Source organism: Mobula birostris, chromosome 1 (assembly GCF_030028105.1).
Source record: "Mobula birostris isolate sMobBir1 chromosome 1, sMobBir1.hap1, whole genome shotgun sequence".
Classification (NCBI taxonomy): domain Eukaryota; kingdom Metazoa; phylum Chordata; class Chondrichthyes; order Myliobatiformes; family Myliobatidae; genus Mobula; species Mobula birostris.
Genome location: NC_092370.1, coordinates 160,895,873 through 160,915,216, shown reverse-complemented (window position 1 = coordinate 160,915,216; position 19,344 = coordinate 160,895,873). Strand labels below are relative to the sequence as shown.

Sequence of the window (19,344 nt, the reverse complement as noted above, 5' to 3'; positions counted from 1 at the left end):
GCAGGGGTCCTCCTAGCTGCAGTTCTATTATCCCTTTCATAGCATGCATAAAAGATGTTGAGCTTATCTGGCAGTGAAGCATCACTGCTTTTATGATGTTAGGTTTTGCTTTGTAGGAAGTAATGGCTTGCAAACCCTGCCAGAGTTGACGTGCTTCTGATTCTGTCTCCAACCTAGTTTGGAGTTATACCTAGTTTTTATGCAGTCCATTTTGCAATCCAGTAAAATGCCTGATGGTGTCATTAATTTGAAAGTGCTGTGCATTGCCTTATTGTTTGGATTAGGAACTATATATGTAAAGATATTTCGACCATATTTTATTTTCAGTGTGCATTGTACTTTATTCTTTTTTTTATTCCTCTCCAGCATCTTGAAATGCCTCCCTAATATTTATTCAACATCGCCTGAAGACCATGAAGAGCCTTTTAATATTATTGTCAAGGAAGAACCTCCAGATGACTATGAGTACAATTGTGCAGCAAACTCGGTGGACCTTGATTGTGGTGAACTAAAATGTAAAGAGGAGGAGGAATATTTAGAACCAGAGGAACAGCATGACAAGACTAACTGTGAATTAATTAATAAAACTATTGACAAAAATGAAGAGGATGCAACTTCACCTGCAGTTAGTAAGCCGCCACTGAAAATTCCGACAGAAGTAGCACCCAAAGCTAAAATGCGGCAAAGCATTAAAGTGCCTGTAGTTTACTTGGAACCATGTATTATTACAAAAGGTACCATAAAAGTATCTGAAATACCACAAAAGCTGTTGTCTCCTTGTCGGAAGAGTGGAGGGCCTCTGCCTACTGTTGTCCATTCTCCAGTGTCAGCAGAAAAACGTACTTGCTCACCGAGCTCTGCTGAGAAACCTCAAGTGGAGAATGTGGACTCAACATCAGAATGCTCAAGACGCAAAGAGAGAAGCCCTGCGTCAGAAAGGACTGAAAATAAACCCCACATCTCTACGGATGAAAATATTCCAACTGCTTCACATAGTACACTCTCTGGGAAGTCGTCTGGAGAAGGCTTCAGATTTCGTAAGATTAAATATACTGAAAAAGCACTGAATTCCACCCTTTGGATGCCTTTAAGCAGACCGTATCTTAATTCTACTGAGAATTCTCCTGTGTTATCCAATTGCTTTAAGTCTGCACGTTTGTCTAGTAAGGCATTCAGTTCTGGGATCTGGAGACCTCCAGATGGTAGGACTTGCTCTACAGGGGGGACCTCTGTGCCTCGCACCAATTGCAAATCTTCACCTATGTCAGCACAACAAGCCATAGCGGGTGCTTGCAGACGAAGACGGACAAAAAAGCTGCGGCTGTCTGCGAAATCTTCCCATTCTGTCTTGGGAATGAGTTCTTTGGCATCCTCTAAACATCTGGAACGGGAAAAAACATTTCAAGATGCCAGTCCCGATCTGGATGATGTGGAAGGTGTTACCTTTGTGTCATATGCATCTCAGGTAAGACCATTTGTGTTAGGGTATATAACTCATTTAATATTTGGTTTTGAGATTTCTTTAAAAAAGGAATCCTGTTCTAAACTAAAGCATTGTAATAAAACTATGACTACATTCAGATTATTAGGCCTTATGAAAAAAGTGTGAAAATGCACTTAGGAATTCATAACTTAAAATAGAGAAGAGTGTCAGTAATGAGCTAAGTTATTTTGTTTAAATTACATGTTTAAATTACAATACTTTGAAGAAGTTATTGAACCCAAGGAGTCATTAAAAACTAATCATCAAAAGGGATGTGAGCTTCCCTTATGCATAGATTTTTTTTTACTTCTATTGAACCAGTGTGAAGCAGATGCATACCTAACCAGAAGCTTGGTATACATGAGCCCTGCTAAAGAAATTGAGACAAAGCTGCTAATTTAACATAAGCCAGCCAGACACCCAGATCCCATTGTACTTCCCCTTTTCCTAACTTGACACCATTCAGATAGTAATCTGCCTTCCTGTTCTTGCCACCAAAGTGGATAACCTCACATTTATCCACATTAAACTGCATCTGCCCACTCACCCAACCTGTCCAAGTCACCCTGTATTCTCATAACATCATCCTCACATTTCACACTGTCACCCAGCTTTGTGTCATCTGCAAATTTGCTAATGTTACTTTTAATCCCTTCATCTAAATCATTAATGTATATCATAAATAGCTGCGGTCCCAGCACCGAGCCTTGCGGTACCCCACTAGTCACTGCCTCCCATTCTGAAAAGGACCCGTTAATCCCTACTCTTTGTTTCCTGTCTGCCAACCAATTTTCTATCCATGTCAGTACCCTACCCCCAATACGATGTGCTCTAATTTTGCCCACTAACTTCCTATGTGGGACCTTATCAAAGGCTTTCTGAAAGTCCAGGTACACTACATCCATTGGCTTTCCCATGTCCATTTTCATAGTTACATCCTCAAAAAATTCCAGAAGGTTAGTCAAGCATGATTTCCCCTTCATAAATCCATGCTGACTCGGACCTATCCTGCTACTGCTATCCAAATATGCCGATATTTCATCTTTTATAATTGACTCCAGCATCTTTCTTAAAAAATGGGATAACATTAGCTACCCTCCAATCCACAGGAACTGATCCTGAATCTATAGAACATTGGAAAATGATTACCAATGTGTCCACAATTTCTAGAGGCACCTCCTTAAGTGCCCTGGGACGCAGACCATCAGGCCCTGGGGATTTATCACCCTTCAGTCCCATCAGTTTGCCTAACACCATTTTCTACCTAATGCGAAGTTCCTTCAGTTCCTCCATTACCCTAGGTCCTCTGGCCACTATTACATCTGGGAGATAGTTTGTGTCTTCCCTAGTGAAGACAGATCCAAAGTGCCTGTTCAACTCGTCTGCCATTTCCTTGTTTCCCATAATAATTTCACCCGTTTCCGTCTTCAAGGGCCCAACTTTGGTCTTAACTAATTTTTTCCTCTTCATCTACCTAAAGAAGTTTTTACTATCCTCCTTTATATTCTTGGCTAGCTTACCTTCGTACCTCATCTTTTCCCCCCGTATTGCTGTTTTAGTTATCTTCTGTTGCTCCTTAAAAGTCTCCCAATCCTCTGGCTTCTTGCTCATCCTTGCTATTCTATACTTCCTCTCTTTATTTTTATACTGTCCTTGACTTCCCTTATCATCCACGGTTGCCCCTTACTCCCCTTAGAATCTTTCTTCCTCTTTGGAATGAACTGATCCTGCACCTTCTGTATTATTCCCAGAAATACCTGCCATTGTTGTTCCAATGTTACAGGTGGCATTTGAGTAGTAAGAGTGTCAGGGACTGACAGACTTCAAGAATAGCTTATGATTCAGGCTGAGCTGCAAATTCTGAAGGGGCATGGCACTTAACGTAACTGCAGTTCATTCCCCAGGCTTCTCGATGCCTACAATCCTATAAGATGCTGTTCAGTGATAATGCCACTGAATATCAAGGATAGGTGAATTTGTATGCATCCTTGCAACCAACTCCCTCTATATCATCTTTGAGGTCACCATTGATCCAGAACTCAGTTAGACCAACCTCATAAACTTCCTTTAATAGTTGAAGAGCAGGTCACACACTGGGAATCCTGAAATGAGTGACTCATCTAATGTCTCATAATCTTTCCACATCTGTGAGACCTGAGTGAGAAATGTGATGGAATATTATCTTCATGCCTGGTTAAGTGTACCTCCATCAACTACGAATGCTCAACACTATCAATAACAAATTAGCCTCTTAATTGGCACTCCATCCATCACCTGTCAAACATTGATTCACTAGTATGCAATGGCTGTAGTGTGTGCCATCTACAAAATGTACTGCAGTTACTCATATTGGTCACTCTAACAGCACCTCTCAAATCCAAACGCCTCTGCCTTTACCATCAAGAAGGATAAGGGCAACAAGTGATTGGTTATCTCCTGTACTGTGTTCTTTCCTGATTGGGAAGTATATCACCATTTCTTCCTTTACACTAGAACTAATTATCGGGAGTCTCTATACAACTGCACTGTGAGAGCTCCTTCATCAGAAGAGATTCAGTTGTATTAAATGTGGCTCAACATCACCTTCTCAATGATAGGCAATAAATGCTCGCTTCATTCATGCCACTCATAATATGGAAGGCGAATAAGCTCATTCTCAACTGACTGCAGAAAATTCGAAATACCACCAGTGGAAGGATGTCTTTTTTTGCATTTTCTTTATCAGAAACAATCGCTGTTTTTTTTTGTTTTGTTTTAACAGGGTCTTCATTCAAAATTAATCTTGAATCTTTGCGTTTCTGTTTGGGTCAGTGTTAGGTTCCCGTATGCTTTTGGATGAGAATGTAGATGACATTATGAGTAACTTTGCATATGATGCCAAAATTACTGGTATGTTAGTCAATAAAGAAGATTGTCTAAGGTGTCAAATGGATCCAATCAACTAGGAAAGTTAGCAAAAGAATCGCATATTGGAATTTTAAGTCAGTCAAATGTGAAGACTTGCATTTTCGGAGGTTAATCATGGACAGGACTTGCACAGTAAATGACAGAGCCCAAGGGAGTGTTGTAGAACAGAGAGACTTCGGGGTAAGAGTAAGTCAAGTTTTGAAAGTGGCAGCATAAGGAGTCAAAGGGGAGAAGGCAAACAGCCATACTGCTTCTTCATTGCAGAGGGCCTTGAGTACAGGAGTTGAGATGTCATATTACAGCTGTGTAGGACAGTGGTCCCCAACCACCGGGCCGCAAAGCATGTGCTACCGGGCCATGAGGAAACGATATGAGTCAGGTGTACCTTTCCTCATTCCCTGTCACGCACTGTTGAACTTGAACATAGGGTTGCCAACTGTTCCGTATATGCCGGGACATCCCGTATATTGGGCTAAATTGGTTTGTCCCGTATTTTCCGCGCTAAGGTAGAGCGGTCCTATGAAACCTTTCATGCCGAAATGGCGTGAAGCGAAGAAGCAATTACCATTAATTTATATGGGAAAAATTTTTGAGTGTCCCCAGACCCAAAAAATAACCTAACAAATCATACCAAATATCACATAAAACCGAATATAAATAACACTAACATATAGTAAAAGCAGGAATGGTATGATAAATACACAGCCTACATAAAGTAGAGATAATGTATGTACAGTATAGTCGGGAAGATGAAGGCAAAACGGATTTGTGGGGGGGGGGGGGGAATCGGCATGTATGCGCATGCGCACACAGGTGCCCGCGCAAGGTTTCATGGTCATGGTAGTCTTTCCTGGGGTAAAGTGTCCCGGGATTTGACTGCTACTTTTGTCCCTTCCTTGGGAGTGAGAAAGTTGGCAACCCTAACTGCAAAAGACATGTTGAGGTGAGTTTAACCCTACTTGAACAACCCCCCCACCACCCGTTTGGCTGGTCCGCAAGAATATTGTCAATATTAAACTGGTCCGCGATGCAAAAAAGGTTGGGGACCCCTGGTGTAGGACATTGATACAATCTCATCTGGAATATTGCATACTGTTTTAGTCGCTATACATAGGACGGATGTGATTAAGTTAGAGGGTGTAAAAATGATTCACTAGAGTATTGATTGGACTAGGTGGCTGGAGAGACTAGATAGGTCAGGGGTGTTGTCGGGAGTGAAGGGGGCTGAGGGGTGACCTAGATATTTATAAAATCAGAGCCATTGAAAAGGTGACTGGTCAGTTTTTTTCTAGGGTAGGGAAGTCTAAAACTAGAGTGCATAAATTTAAGGTGAGAGGGGTCGATTTGATGGAATTTTTTTTTTGCACAGTGAGTGGTGGTTATATGGAACAAGTAGTCAGGTGAGATGGTGGAAGCACTGGAATTTTGGAATTTAGAATTGGTTTATTATTGTTACATGTATCAAGATACAGTGAAAAGTTTTTCCTGCATGTCGTTCATACTGATCAAATTATTATACTGTGTGTTAAGGTGGAAAAAGGTAAAACAATAACAATGCAGAATAAAGTGTAACACCTACAGAGAAAGTGAAAGCAGGTAAACAATAAGGCACAAGAATATAATGAGATTGATTGTAAGGTCAAAAAGTCCATTTTATCGTACTAGGGAACCATTCTTACAGCACTGGGGCGTAAGCTGTCCTTAAAACTGACAGTACTTGCTTTCAGGGTTTTGTAACTTTGCCTGATATAAGAGGCAGAAAAGAAATAATGTCCAGTTTATGTAAGGTTTTTGATTATGCTGGCTGTTTTACTGAAGTATAGACAGTCCATGGAGGGACTTTGCAGTCACGTACAAAGCAGTTGTATACCAAGTTGTTATGAATTTAGATAGGTTGCTCTCTATAATACATTGATGAAAATTGGTAAAATTGGACAGAAAGATGTCAAATTTATTTAACCTGTTGAGGAAGTAGAGGCATTGGTGAGCTGTCTTGGCCATGACATCTACGTAGTTGGACTAGGACAGACCATTGGTGATGTCCTGAGAACGTGAAGCTCTTAACCTTAGTGCCGCTGATGTAGACAGCAGCATGTCCACTACCCCCCCCCCACCCGCTTCCTGAAGTCAGTGATCACTCTTTTGTTGGCATTGAGGGAAAGGTTGTCATGACTCCAAGCAACTAAACTACCTCTCTTGTACTCCAAATCATCATCGTTTGAAGGACAGCCCACTATGGTAGGATCCTCTGAAAATTTGTAGATGAAATTAGAGCAGAATGCGGCCATGAGTGTATAGGAGACTGAGGAACCTTGTGGAGGACCAGGGGTAGAGGTGCCTATCTTGACTGTTCTGCAGGAAATCAAGGATCCAGTTGCAGAGGTTGGTACAATTACTGTATTTAAAATACATTTTGGCTGGTTCATAGGTAGGAAAGTTTAGAGGAATATGGATCAAGTACTGGCGAATGGAATTAACTCAGTAAGGCATGTTCAAGTTGGCTGAGTGCCTATTTATGTTCTGTATAGTGCTAACTCTTAAGTTGATATTATAGTAGTATCTGAAATGAAGCTTCCACCCCAAACCCAATGGCACAAAGTTGAAGGGTCTGTGTATGTTGTTTAAGTTACAACTATCTCCCACTCCTGTTCTCCTTTCAGCATCTCTCTTGGAAGGACAGGTTTTACATGTAGACACTTTGGTGAAGGATTGTGCCTTGGTAGATACCTAACCTTGTAGCATTTCACAGCTCTCCATGAATCCTAGCAGCTTATTGCCTGAGCAATCACGCATGAGCTTATCATTTGAATGAAATTTTTTTAAACAATGCAAAAGCTGTTAATTCAGTATTTTAAAACAAAAACAGAAAATTCTCAAACTCAGCAGGTCAGGCAGCATCTTTGGAGGGAGTAACAGTTAATGCTTGAAGTCAAAGATTCTTTATCAGCATGAGGAAGGAAATGAAATCAAGTTAGTTTTTAAATGCAAACACGAGGAAATCTGCAGATGCTGGAATTTCAAGCAACACACACAAAAGTTGCTGGTGAATGCAACAGGCCAGGCAGCATCTCTAGGAAGAGGTACAGTCGACGTTTCGGGCCGAGACCCTTCGTCAGGGCTAACTGAAAGAAGAGATAGTAAGAGATTTGAAAGTGGGAGGGGGAGATCCGAAATGATAAGAGAAGACAGGAGGGGGGAGGGATGGAGCCAAGAGCTGGACAGGTGATTGGCAAAAAGGATATGGGAGGATTGTGGGACGGGAGGCCCAGCGAGAAAGAAGGGGGGGGGGAGCCCAGAGGATGGGCAAGGGGTATAGTGAGGTGGACAGAGGGAGAAAAAGGAGAGAGAGAAAAAGAATGTGTGTATATAAATAAATAACAGATTCTTCCCTTCCTCCACCATCAACTCTGCTCTCAAACGCATCTCCCCCATTTTACGCACATCTGCTCTCACTCCATCCTCCCGCCACCCCACTAGGAATTCCACATCCCATTCCCATTCTGTTATGTCTATCCATGGCCTCCCCTACTGTAAAGATGAAGCCACACTCAGGTTGGAGGAACAACACCTTATATTCCGTCTGGGTAGCCTCCAACCTGATGGCATGAACTTTGACTTCTCAAACTTCCGCTAATGCCCCACCTCCCCCTTGTACCCCATCCATTATTTATTTATTTATTTATATACACACATTCTTTCTCTCTCTCCGCTTTTTCTCCCTCTGTCCCTCTCACTATACCCCTTGCCCATCCTCTGGGCTTCCCCCCTCCCCCTTTTTTCTCCCTAGGCCTTCTGTCCCATGATTCTCTCACATCCCTTTTGCCAATCACCTGTCCAGCTCTTGGCTCCATCCCTCCCCCTCCTGTCTTCTCCTATCATTTTGGATCTCCCCCTCCCACTCCCACTTTCAAATCTCTTACTAGCTCTTCCTTCAGTTAGTTCTGACGAAGGGTCTCGGCCCGAAACGTCGACTGTACCTCTTCCTAGAGATGCTGCCTGGCCTGCTGCATTCACCAGCAACTTTTATGTGTGTTGCTAGTTTTTAAAAGGCTCTTTTTTTTCCCAGTCTTTAAACTGAAACACGAGCTGTTTTTCACTCTCCACAGAAACTACCTGACCAGTATTTCCAACATTTACCATTTTTATTTGTGTTTAGCATCATGGGTCCAGGAAAATGTGTGCCTCTTAAATCCTTAGGTATTTTATAGTCTGCAACATGTTTCAGTTGTAAAATTCAGGACATGGTAATGGTAACATTAGCCAAACTAGGATGTGCTAATGTAAATAGACTCGAAAAAGAAATCAGGAATGATCTGGGGCTCAAAGCTGATTTGAAAGGAATGGTGGTAATGCAATAGAAACATTTTTAACTTCATGCTTGCCCCAGTTTTCTTTATTATAACTGCTGGATCAGATTTAAGAAAGTGTTAATTAAACCAAGGCAGTTTTTTTTAAAAACACCTATCTTTTAAAATTTTCTCTGTCTCTTTAGGAGTTTCTCAGATTTTTCTGTTTCAATATTGTAAGTTTGATATGTTTGGTTTTCATCGCAATCTTTGAATTTTTATTTATGCAGGATGCCCTACAGTCCCACCTGGTTGAAAAGGTGCCGGAAGAACAGAGCAATTCCATCTCTCAGATAGGTATTTGCTACACCAAGTTTACTCTGTCTCTGCTGAACTGTGATACCATCTCTGCAAAGACCTCAATGTTTTAATGTTATTTTTCCTACAATTTTCTGTTTTTGAAGAGAACTGCAAGACAGATTAATACCAGGAATAACATGTATGTTTCAGCCTGTTCACCCAACAGGAGCCCTGTAATATAGTTTGCTTATGGGGGAAATAAATCCTTCCTTGGCTTTTGATTAGATTAAGTTGGCTTTTCACAACTAAATGCAGCATTTAGCATTATTGGACTTTTATTTCAAAATGTTAATTTTATATATATCTTCCTTTTCTTGAAAGCAAAGTTAAATTGAACTCGCAGCAAGTGGTAGCCAAAAAGCCACTTGACCCCTACCTCTCTTTCACTGGACTTGGATGCTCTTTTGGAAACCAATGTGGTATTGGTACAGGACCTGATCCCTTATTGCCCCCCCCCCCCCATGCGTATTGGGCCAGTGAGTTGAGGAGGTACCCTAGATGACCAAGCTGATGCTTATCACAAGGTGGTAAGGTTGGAACGTGCAGGGCTAGTCTATGATGTAGCACGACCTCTAAATAAAGAGCAAAAACTTGAAGCTTTACATGTGCTCCTTTCTCTGATGACCAGTTTGTCACTGTAGGTCTGCAGCAAAAGCTCTGGATAAATCTTTGTATTCTTCCCTTCACAATTAGCTGGAGCTGCCTAGAGATTGGTGAATCAAGATGAAGTTCAGCAGGCGTTGTAGGAGATCTTATGTCAACTTCCCAAGCATGGTCACTCAGGGAGGTTTATGCACTTGATGGAGAGTCAATGCACAGGACAAAAACAGAAGGCCATCAGCTTCTGGCACAGATGGTAGCCACCTGACCAGGCAGCTCTACTCTGTCTGTCCCCACCTCAGAGAGCGAAGGTCTTGAGCAATCTAACATGGTATCAGATGATGGTTCATGGTACAGGCAGCCACCACACTGATTTAAATGCTGATAGATGGGCTGCAGGGTCCAGGTGGTGCCACAGGGCCTTTTCAAATACCAGGCACAGCCAAGTCTTGTACTGACTGGTGCTAGGCTGATGCTTTTGACTGGAGCCTGGCTACTGAGCCATTGCTGGTGGCCCTTCATATATGTCAACATTGGGTTGGGTATTTAGAAAAGAAAACTTCAAAGTTCTCCTGCTTGTGTCAATTGTGCATCTGATTTTAATTTCACACCTACTGAATGTAAATCACTTAGTTGGTTAGCAACTAATTCTGTGAAAATGAAAGAATGTGCAAATGGAACCTATGCTATTGTGGAAGATGTATTGTCTCCTCCAGTTAAATACTATATTCAGATTTCTGTGTTTGGATGCAATGCTTGACAGCATATGTGCCTTAGCTATGTATGAACTTTCATACATCTACTAGGGTGAATGATCTAGGCAGTGCATTGTTGCTGAAAATTTAGATAATTCAAATTGTAATGTGGGTTCATTTCTTTTCCAATAGACGAAGACATAGGAGTAAATTTAGGCCATTTGTCCATAGTGTGCTCTACCATGAGGTCATGGCTGACTTATTTTCTCCCTCAGTCCCATTTCCTGCCTTCTCCCTGTAGCATTTGACACCCTTACTAATCCAGACTTTATTAACCTCTCCTTAAAATATACCCAATGACTTGGCATCCACAACCATCTGTGGCATTGAATTCCACAGATTTGCCACCCTCTGGCTAGAGAAATTCCTCCTCATCCCTGTTCCAACAAGATGTCTTTCTGTTGAGGCTATGTCCTCTGGTCCTAGACTGTCCCACTATTTGAAACGTCCTCTCCACATTCACTGTATATAGGCCTTTCAGTATTCAGAAGGTTTCGCCGAGATCCCTCCACCCTACCCCCCCATTGTTCTAAACTCCAGTGAGTACTGGCCCAGAACCATCAAGTACTCTTCACATGTTAACCCTTGTGTTTCCAGGTTCATTCTCATAAACCTCTTCTAGACCCTGTGCAATGGCAGCACATCGTTTTTTTAGATATGGGGTCCTAAACTGCTCACAATACTCCAAATGTGATCTGACCAATGTCTTATAAAGCCACAGTAATACATCATTGCTTTTATATTTTAATTCCCTTGAAATGAATGCTAATGTTGCATTTGCCTTCCTTACTGATTTGACCTGCAAGTTAACCTTTTTACGGAATCTTGCACAAGGACTCCTGAGTCCCTTTGCAACTCCAATTTCTGAATTTGCTCCCTGGGTTTAGAATATAGTCCACGCTTTTATTCCTTCTACCAAAATGCATGATCATACACTTTGCTGCACTGTATTCCATCTGTCACTTTGCCTACACTCCCATTCTAAGTCCTGCAGACTCTGCTTCCTCAACACTACCTGCTCGTCCACTTGGTATCATCTGCAGACTTGATCACAAAGCCTTCAGTTCCTTCATTCAGACCATCTTCCCTCTCTATAATCATGGTCATTGATATTGCTATGCTTCCATTTTTTTAAGCAGATCCTCAAGAAACTGAAGAAGAGAAAATTCAACGGCTGGAAGAGCAGCTGCTTAAGAATCTGTCTCATTTAAATCCCAGAGTTATTATGCATCCATTACTTGAACAAGGTGAGTGTTTAACGTTACAAGGTTTGTTCGAATATGCTAATTTGTGAAAAAATTTAAAGATTTATCAAAGTGGTCTGATGAATTCAAATTTGTTAATTCCACTTTTATGGTCATTTTTCAAGTTGCAGTGTTTTTATGCAGAATGTAAAATGTGCGTCATAGCCTGATTGGTGTGTTCATTGTAAACCTCCTTATTAACTACACGTACTCTCTTCCACAGCTGGTCTTAAGCCAAGTTCCTTGCTGTCAACAGGCAGTCTGAACCTAAAACACTTAGGAGTGGTAATATCACCCTCAGCATCAATTGTTAGAACTGCTCAGAGAGACATCTTAAAACCTTCTCCAATCAGAGAAGTTCGTGATCCTTTAGGTGAGCAAACAAGCGCTTCAATGAGAAGTTTATGTCAATGCATGAAAGCAAGTTTGTCAACATGGAAGATAGGGACCACGATCAAATGGACCATTTCTATAGATAATATTTCCCAAAGATAGTTACAAAATTAAATTTATATTTTTTCTGAAGAGTGTGATTCTAGTTTATAGATTAAATTGAAACAAACTTGTTTCTGAGACTAAAAATTGAATGGGTGACAGAAATTTTAGAATAAATGAGAAGTTAAAGAGCAAGCTCTATTTAATCTATATTTGAGTTTTGTGTCAAATGATAACAGTAATTTTGAAACTGAGAGAAGAAATTTAAAAAAAAACAAACATTACAATTTGTTTAATAAGATTTGGTAATAAAGCTGGCCTTTTTTTTGTTTTAATGTATAAGCTATAACCAAATAAATTTTTTAACAATCAAGCCAAAAAAAAGTCTTCTGTTGACTGAAACAGTGCTATTTCCCTACATTATCCACTCAGAGATTCCAATTCTTGACTAGAAATTGGATTGCTTGCTCTCAATCTTTAGTGTTCCAAAGTGATGCCCAGGGTCTTGACGCATACATGGACAGCCCAACTTTCCACTATCACACTCTTGTCTTGATTACTTCAACATGCTATTTAAAGAAGTAACCATATATGTAAAGATTAGATGCTGGTAGATTTCTTCGAGTGTTTTCAAGTTAAGTAAGTTTAGGCAGAGTGATAGAGGTGAAGGGCCTTTATACTGATGTCTCTCATGTGAATTGATTTGCACTTGGTCAAGTATTTTTTACTGGGGTTCTCTTTGGAAAATGAAGTGTCAGGAATAATGGTCAAAAGGCAAAAAAAACTGGATAAATAATTTGAATAGGGAAGAGGAAAGGGTTATTCCCCTGTCTGGACTATAGAAAAAAATTCTTTGTGGGATGTCCACTTACAATAAAGCCATGATTGCAAATGCAGAGCCAGGTATGTACCAACTGCCACTGATCCCCATAACAATGAGTTTTTATGCCATGGGATCCGGATAAGTTTTCAGTGTCTAATTTACTGCTCTGTTTTGAGCTGTCATCAGCTTGGGATTCCTATGATTAAGTGGGAATTTTCAAAAGAGTTTTTGAGAGCAATTTTGAGTCTTTTCTTCTGCCCACCTGGTAATGATTTGTTGAAGTTTGGAGATCTGTTCACTGTCCTTAACAATGTTAATTGTGCATCAGCTGTCCTTGTGTATATTTTCAAAGACTGGTTATTTTACACCTGTTAATAAAATATTGAACTGATGCAAAGAACTTCGGAGTAGTGCAACAGTCACTGGAGTTGGTCATTTTCTGAATTTGAGTTGTAGGTGTCCAAGGTATGATCTCCCACACAAGTTGTTTGATTGCTTTAATGTACTCAAAATTTACTGTTTTTATTACTTTCTTCAGGTAGAGATCTCTAGCATATCCAATCAGAAAGAATCAACCCCCTTTGATCTCATTGTTCCTGTGTTTTTTTGCCTTCCCTTCAGTTCCTTTAAGAGATCAATAATCCTGAAAGCTAACCATTCTTAGTTCATCTCCAGTAATAAACAAGTATTCTATATTTTGCTTGCCTTACTCAGATAAATTCTGTTTCTTCAAAGGAGTGCAAAAGAATTGTATCTCTTCAGCCACATTTTCAGGAAGAATATGCTTCTCTCAGAACTGCTTGGCTTAACAGCAGTTGTTCTAAACCAGGGTTTTAAATAGGTAGTATATTATTTTGCCATAAAGCTTTAGTTTTAAACATTACATTTCCCTGTCTTTTAGTTTTATGGGTCATTATTACTGCTGCACAATTTTAATAGTTGAAATTGTTGTCCAATTCCAGTAAATCTTTAACTTTATTTAAATATGTGAATATTCTGCAGAAGACGTTTCCTTTGTTTCAAGAACAGGAAAAACAAATGACTTCACGAAGCTGAAGGGCTGGAAGCACAAGCTTGCACAACAGTCAGAGTCTTCTACCTCCAAGCAGGTTGAAGCAAGTAAGTTTATAAATTGTTGCTTGCCAATGACGGTGTGTAGTTGAGATAACTTTTAACTCACAATCAGGTGGGACAGATCACCCCATTCCAACATTTTAGCATCCAGGCAACAAATCTGAAAACTATGTGTGTTCCTTTCAGTTCTGAGTTAGAAGGGCCTAAGCTACTGACTACTCTGACCCTTTCACCCTTTTTATTTCTCACCTCCTCTCTCCCACCTGTCGTCCTCCATATCAGCCTGAAGGGAAAAGGGAATTGCTAAGTTTACTTATTGGCTTTTAGTCTTTTGTTATGTTGTGTTGATGCTTACTTTGGGATGAGAACCTGCAGATACATTTAGCATGAAGAAAGTAGTCCATACTTTAATTAGAAAGTAATCTATACTTTAATTCATAGAGTTTATTATTTTTATTCATTAACAAAGCTTTCCCAGAGCTATTTCACTCAATATGCTCTACGACAATAACAGACGGGAGGTAGAGCCACTTAGCCCATTGAGTCTACTCCATCATTTGATCATGACGGATTTATTTTACCTCTCAAACCTATTCTCCTGCCTTTTCCCCATAAACTTTGACACCCTTATTAATTAAGTACCTTGCTACCTCCACTGTAAATATACCCAATGACTTGATCCCACAGTCATCTGTGGCAATGAATTCCACGGATTCACCATCTGCTGACCAATAAATTCCCTCCTCATCTCATTCTAAAGGAATCTCCTTCTACTCTGTCTGCCCTCTGTGCCTAGACTTGTCCGCTATTGGAAAGGCCCTCTCCACCTCCATTCTATCTAGGACTGTCAATATTCGGTAGGTTTCAATGAGATACTATGCTCATTCTTCTAAACTCCAGTAAGTACAGTCCTTGAGCCATCAGATGCTCCTCACACATTAAGCATTTCATTCCCGTGAACCTCCTCTAGACCCTCCCCAATGCTAGCAGATCCCATCTTAGACATGGCGCCCAAAACTGACTACCTTATTCCAAATGTAGTCTGATCATTGCCTTATTATTACATCCTTGCTTTTATATTCTTGTACTCTTGAAATGAATACTTCAGTAGGCATGGTAAAGAACTGCATACTTGCCATAATTGTTGGGACGAATTGAGTTTAAGTAGTATACTTCAATTGATGAAAGTTTGTCTGGACAATGCAATAACCAATGAACTGATGATTAATGTTTTGGGGTCTCTTCCAGGCACCAATTTAGAGGCATCCATGAAAAATCGTTCTGTTTTCTCAAGTGACAAATTGGATGAATATCTAGAAAATGAGGAGAAAATTATTAAAGAGCGTGCTGCTCTGTGTATGAACAAAACATCAAAAGTTGTTTATGAAATGCCTACCAAAAGTTCCAGTTACATCCGCACATTGGATAGTGTTTTAAAACACCAGACAACGCAAGCCAACACTAGAGAGTCCTCCTCATCCAGTCGAACTTCAGTTTCTCCACAGTCCGTTCCTGCTGGCTCTGTTTCCAAAAGCAAGAAGCAGAGTGGGATGATCATAGAACATGACTCGGCCAGTAAGGAGCAGAGGTCTGTAAACGTTCCAAAAGTAGCCTCAACACCAGCTAAATCACCGGCTAAAAGCTCCCGTTTGCGGTTCTCCTCTGCATCCAGGAGACTTCCTGGTATATCTAAAAAACAGATGAAGTTGATGCATCTGGAGAATAGTGCCCTCTGGTCTGGGAAGCCAAGGACTTACATTACAGAGGAGCGAGCAGAGGCATCCCTTGTTACTCTGTTAACAGCACAGGTATTGATTTTTCTCTTACATTGAAGAAAAAGTGAGGAAAGTTTGTTACTGAAGTTCTTGGAGAATGCAAATCTCAAATAAATTGACTCCATCAGTTGACAAGTGTAGTACATTTTTCTGGTGACTGTAGATCAGGTAATGTTTATTTGGGACATAAGGAGACAGTACAAACATAACGTGGGAGGAGGATTAAGCTGTAAGTCTCCCGTTTTGGATTCATTAACTTGGAGTCTGATCTGATTTTTGCCCTCTCCTATACTTTCCTGTCTTATATTTCTCATTTCCCTTGTTGTCTATATCAGCCTCGAATAAGTTTAATGCTGCTGCGTCCATAGCCCTCTAGTGTATAGAACTGCAGACTTGTAAGGGAACAGATTACTCTTCACCTCAAACTGAAATAACATTTCAGATGCCATCTGAAAATCCAAATATTATACAGTATGTGTTTATTAATTTCCCTTTGCACATCCATGCTACATAGAACAGTAGAGCAGAGTATGGACCCTTTGGCTCATGACATTGTGTCAGTATAAATCAATCTACTTCATGATCACTCTAACCCTCCACACCTGCACAGCGCATAACTCTCTAGTTTACTTAACATTCATGTGCCTAACTGTCAGTACTATTGTATCAGCCTCTATGACCACCTCTGCATTGTGCTGCAGGCACCCACTACTCTGTGTAAAACAAAAAAAAACTCCTTCCTCCCCGAAACTTACCTCCGCTCACCTTAAACACATATCTTTTAGTGTTGGCCATTGCTTTCCTGGAAAAAAAGTGCTAGCTATCCCTCTATCTATACTCCTTGTATGGGGTGTCAGGGAGGGGTAGCATCTCTGGTGGGGGAACATGTGGCATCCTTTCCCCACCTGACACTCAGCTCTCACCTGTGGCTCCCCGTAGCTGTTTGCATGCGACAGCGGCCACACTCCAGGCAACGGCCTCGACAAGCCGGCTAAGCCAGGTGGGGGTAGCTGACAGGTCTCAAACCCTCGCTGAGATAGGGAGTTGTCTATCCCAGCATGTGAAGACAGACTCCGGTGGATTGAGCAGATGAGACCAATGGAAGGTTCAACAGTCAAGAAGGCGGTCTCTGGAAGCGTCGTGGACCGTGTAGAGCAGGACAAGACACAGAAAACGTCCTGGTCATCCACTGCGCCTAGTCCCATCTCCAGCTGTCTCGACTCTGTCTTGCCACTGGATCCAGATGGGAATTGGGAAGAGAGAGTGAGGCTGACGCTGCTCAGTTCTCCCTCACTTAAATCCAAATCACGCGCTAGTATCAACACCATCATAATGATGTCAAGGTCCTCATCGACGTCGACGATGGACACACACACACCCCTTATAATCTTATACACCTCTATCAATTGCCTCTCGCCCTCTGTCAATCCAAAGATTTGGATTGACTCAGGCATACTTCAGAAGGCATGTCCTCTAATCCAGGCAGCATCCTTGTAAATTTGAATCATCTTTGATGCTTTCACATCCTTCCTATAATGAGATGACACAATATTGTAAGCGTGGTCTAACCAGAGTTTTATAAAGCTGCAACATTACTTTGCATCTCTTGAACTCAGACCCCAACTAATGAGAGCCAACACACCTTTTGCCTTATTAACCACCCTATTACCCTTGTGCTGCAACTTTGAGTGATCTATAGACATGGACCCAAATATACCTCTGTTTGTCCACACTGCTAAGAATCTTGCCCTTTTCCTTGTACTCTGCCTTCAAGTTAAATCTTCCAAAGTTTATCACTTCCCACTTTTCCAAATTGATTTCCATCTGCCACTACTCCACTCAAATCTGCATCTTGTATATGTCCTATTGTAACCCATAGCAACTATCCACAACAACTCTACGCCTTCACTTCCTCATCCAAGTCCACAAAGAGCACGGGCCCCAGAACAGATTCCTGAGGAACACCACTGGTCAGCAGCCTCCGGGCAAATAGTTTCCATCTGTTACCACCCTCTGCCAATTCCAAATCTAGGCAGACAAGTTCCCATGATTCCATGCCTGAAAGGTGTCAAAAACAATTTTACTTTCCTGAAACCATGTTGACTGTGCTTGATAGTCCTATTTTTTTTTCTCTATTTCCCCTTCAACGATGGATTCCAGCAGTTTTCCTATAAGCTTAAAGTTCCGTGGTTTTTGCCTCTCTCCTTTCTTGAAATGTGGTACCTTGGCCTACAGAATCCAGGGGATTTTGATGGATTATACCCATTGTTTTTTCAGCCACTTTAAGTTTCAGGATGTAGGCCACTAGTTCCTTGGAATTTGTCCATCTTGAGCCCATGGTTTGCTCAATACTTTATCCCTAATAATAGAAATTGATATAACTCCTCTTTCTGTCTGCTCATCTACCATTTTATTTATTTAATCTGCTTTCCTAGTTCACCACCCAATTCTCTTCTTTAATCATTGTAAGTGGGTTTATTTAACACTGGAACACAGGGACATTTTTATTTATTAAATATGGAGACCAAAACACTGTTAGGTACTCCAGGCCCACATACACCCAGGAGAATTGCATCAATGTTTTCCTGCTTTTATAGCCTTTTGCAACAAACTCTTACTGTGTCTAAGGTTATCAGATTGCTTCACCAAGAGCAGACAGAAAGCTTTGCCTCAATCACCACTGCAAACTCTGCTCTACTATGGCAGTCATTTCCATCCCTTTCATTGAGAATTACCAGAGGGAGAACCAGATCCTTTGCAGTCTCTCATTTTATCTGATTTTGAGGTGAACTTTCAACAAGGTATTATGGCAGATGTAAGTCTGCTGTTTCAATCTCTGCAATATTGCTTTACTGCTATAAGTATATTGTTAAAATACCCCAGCCTTATTATTATTTTCAGAATCTTCACTATTCCAATGGCCAGCTTCCTGAGTTCAATCCTCCATAAATATGAGACCATCAAAACTTTTACTGGTAGGGTTGTTTTCTGACCTGTGATAATTTCCTCTCCCTATAATTCCAAATTCCTCCATGACATGTAGCTCTCTGGGAAAACTGTGCTTATCCATTCCTGGCTATGTGAAAATCCCTAAGTTAAGTTGGCTTTGGATACCAAGCTATGAACTCCAGAATTACTTGCTAAATCTCTCCATCTCCCCATGTCTTTTGCCTCCTTTAAACAGCTTCTTAAATCCTTTCTGATAAATTTTAATTGCCATACGAACATTTCTTGAATGATGTAATATTTTATATGTATATGTGTGTGTATCACTCACTCACTCTTGAGGAGCACCTTGGGATGTTTTGCAACGATGAAAGTATCATTGGTTCATACTCTGAATGCCAAGTTTCTGTGTAAAGCTTGTTTTGCATGCTGTTTATATAATGCAGACAAGTGTGAGATTTTGCACTGCAGGATCAACCAGTATAGGTCTTAAACAGTGAACAGTAGGGCACTGAGGAATGTGGTAGAACAAAGGGATCTGGGAATACAGGTACATAACTTATTGAAAGTGGTGTTACAGGTAGAGAAAGCTTTTGGCATATTGGCCTTCATGAATCAATTTATTGAGTGCAGGAGATGGGATGTTATATTGAAGT

General features: G+C 40.8%; 1 protein-coding gene across 10 annotated transcripts in view; it reads left to right on the top strand.

The window, feature by feature from the left end:
- mgaa (MAX dimerization protein MGA a) overlaps nt 1-19,344 on the top strand; it is a 100,537-nt gene that overhangs the window by 26,781 nt on the left and 54,412 nt on the right. For 8 of the 10 annotated variants that reach the window (XM_072265176.1, XM_072265168.1, XM_072265159.1 and 5 more), the window contains 6 exons: nt 367-1,465; nt 8,967-9,033; nt 11,528-11,638; nt 11,859-12,008; nt 13,896-14,012; nt 15,216-15,775. In XM_072265176.1, coding sequence (XP_072121277.1) covers nt 367-1,465; nt 8,967-9,033; nt 11,528-11,638; nt 11,859-12,008; nt 13,896-14,012; nt 15,216-15,775 — 2,104 coding nt within the window. The remainder of the gene's footprint in view (nt 1-366; nt 1,466-8,966; nt 9,034-11,527; nt 11,639-11,858; nt 12,009-13,895; nt 14,013-15,215; nt 15,776-19,344) is intronic. The other 2 variants (XM_072265146.1, XM_072265153.1) reach the window with 2 other exon arrangements.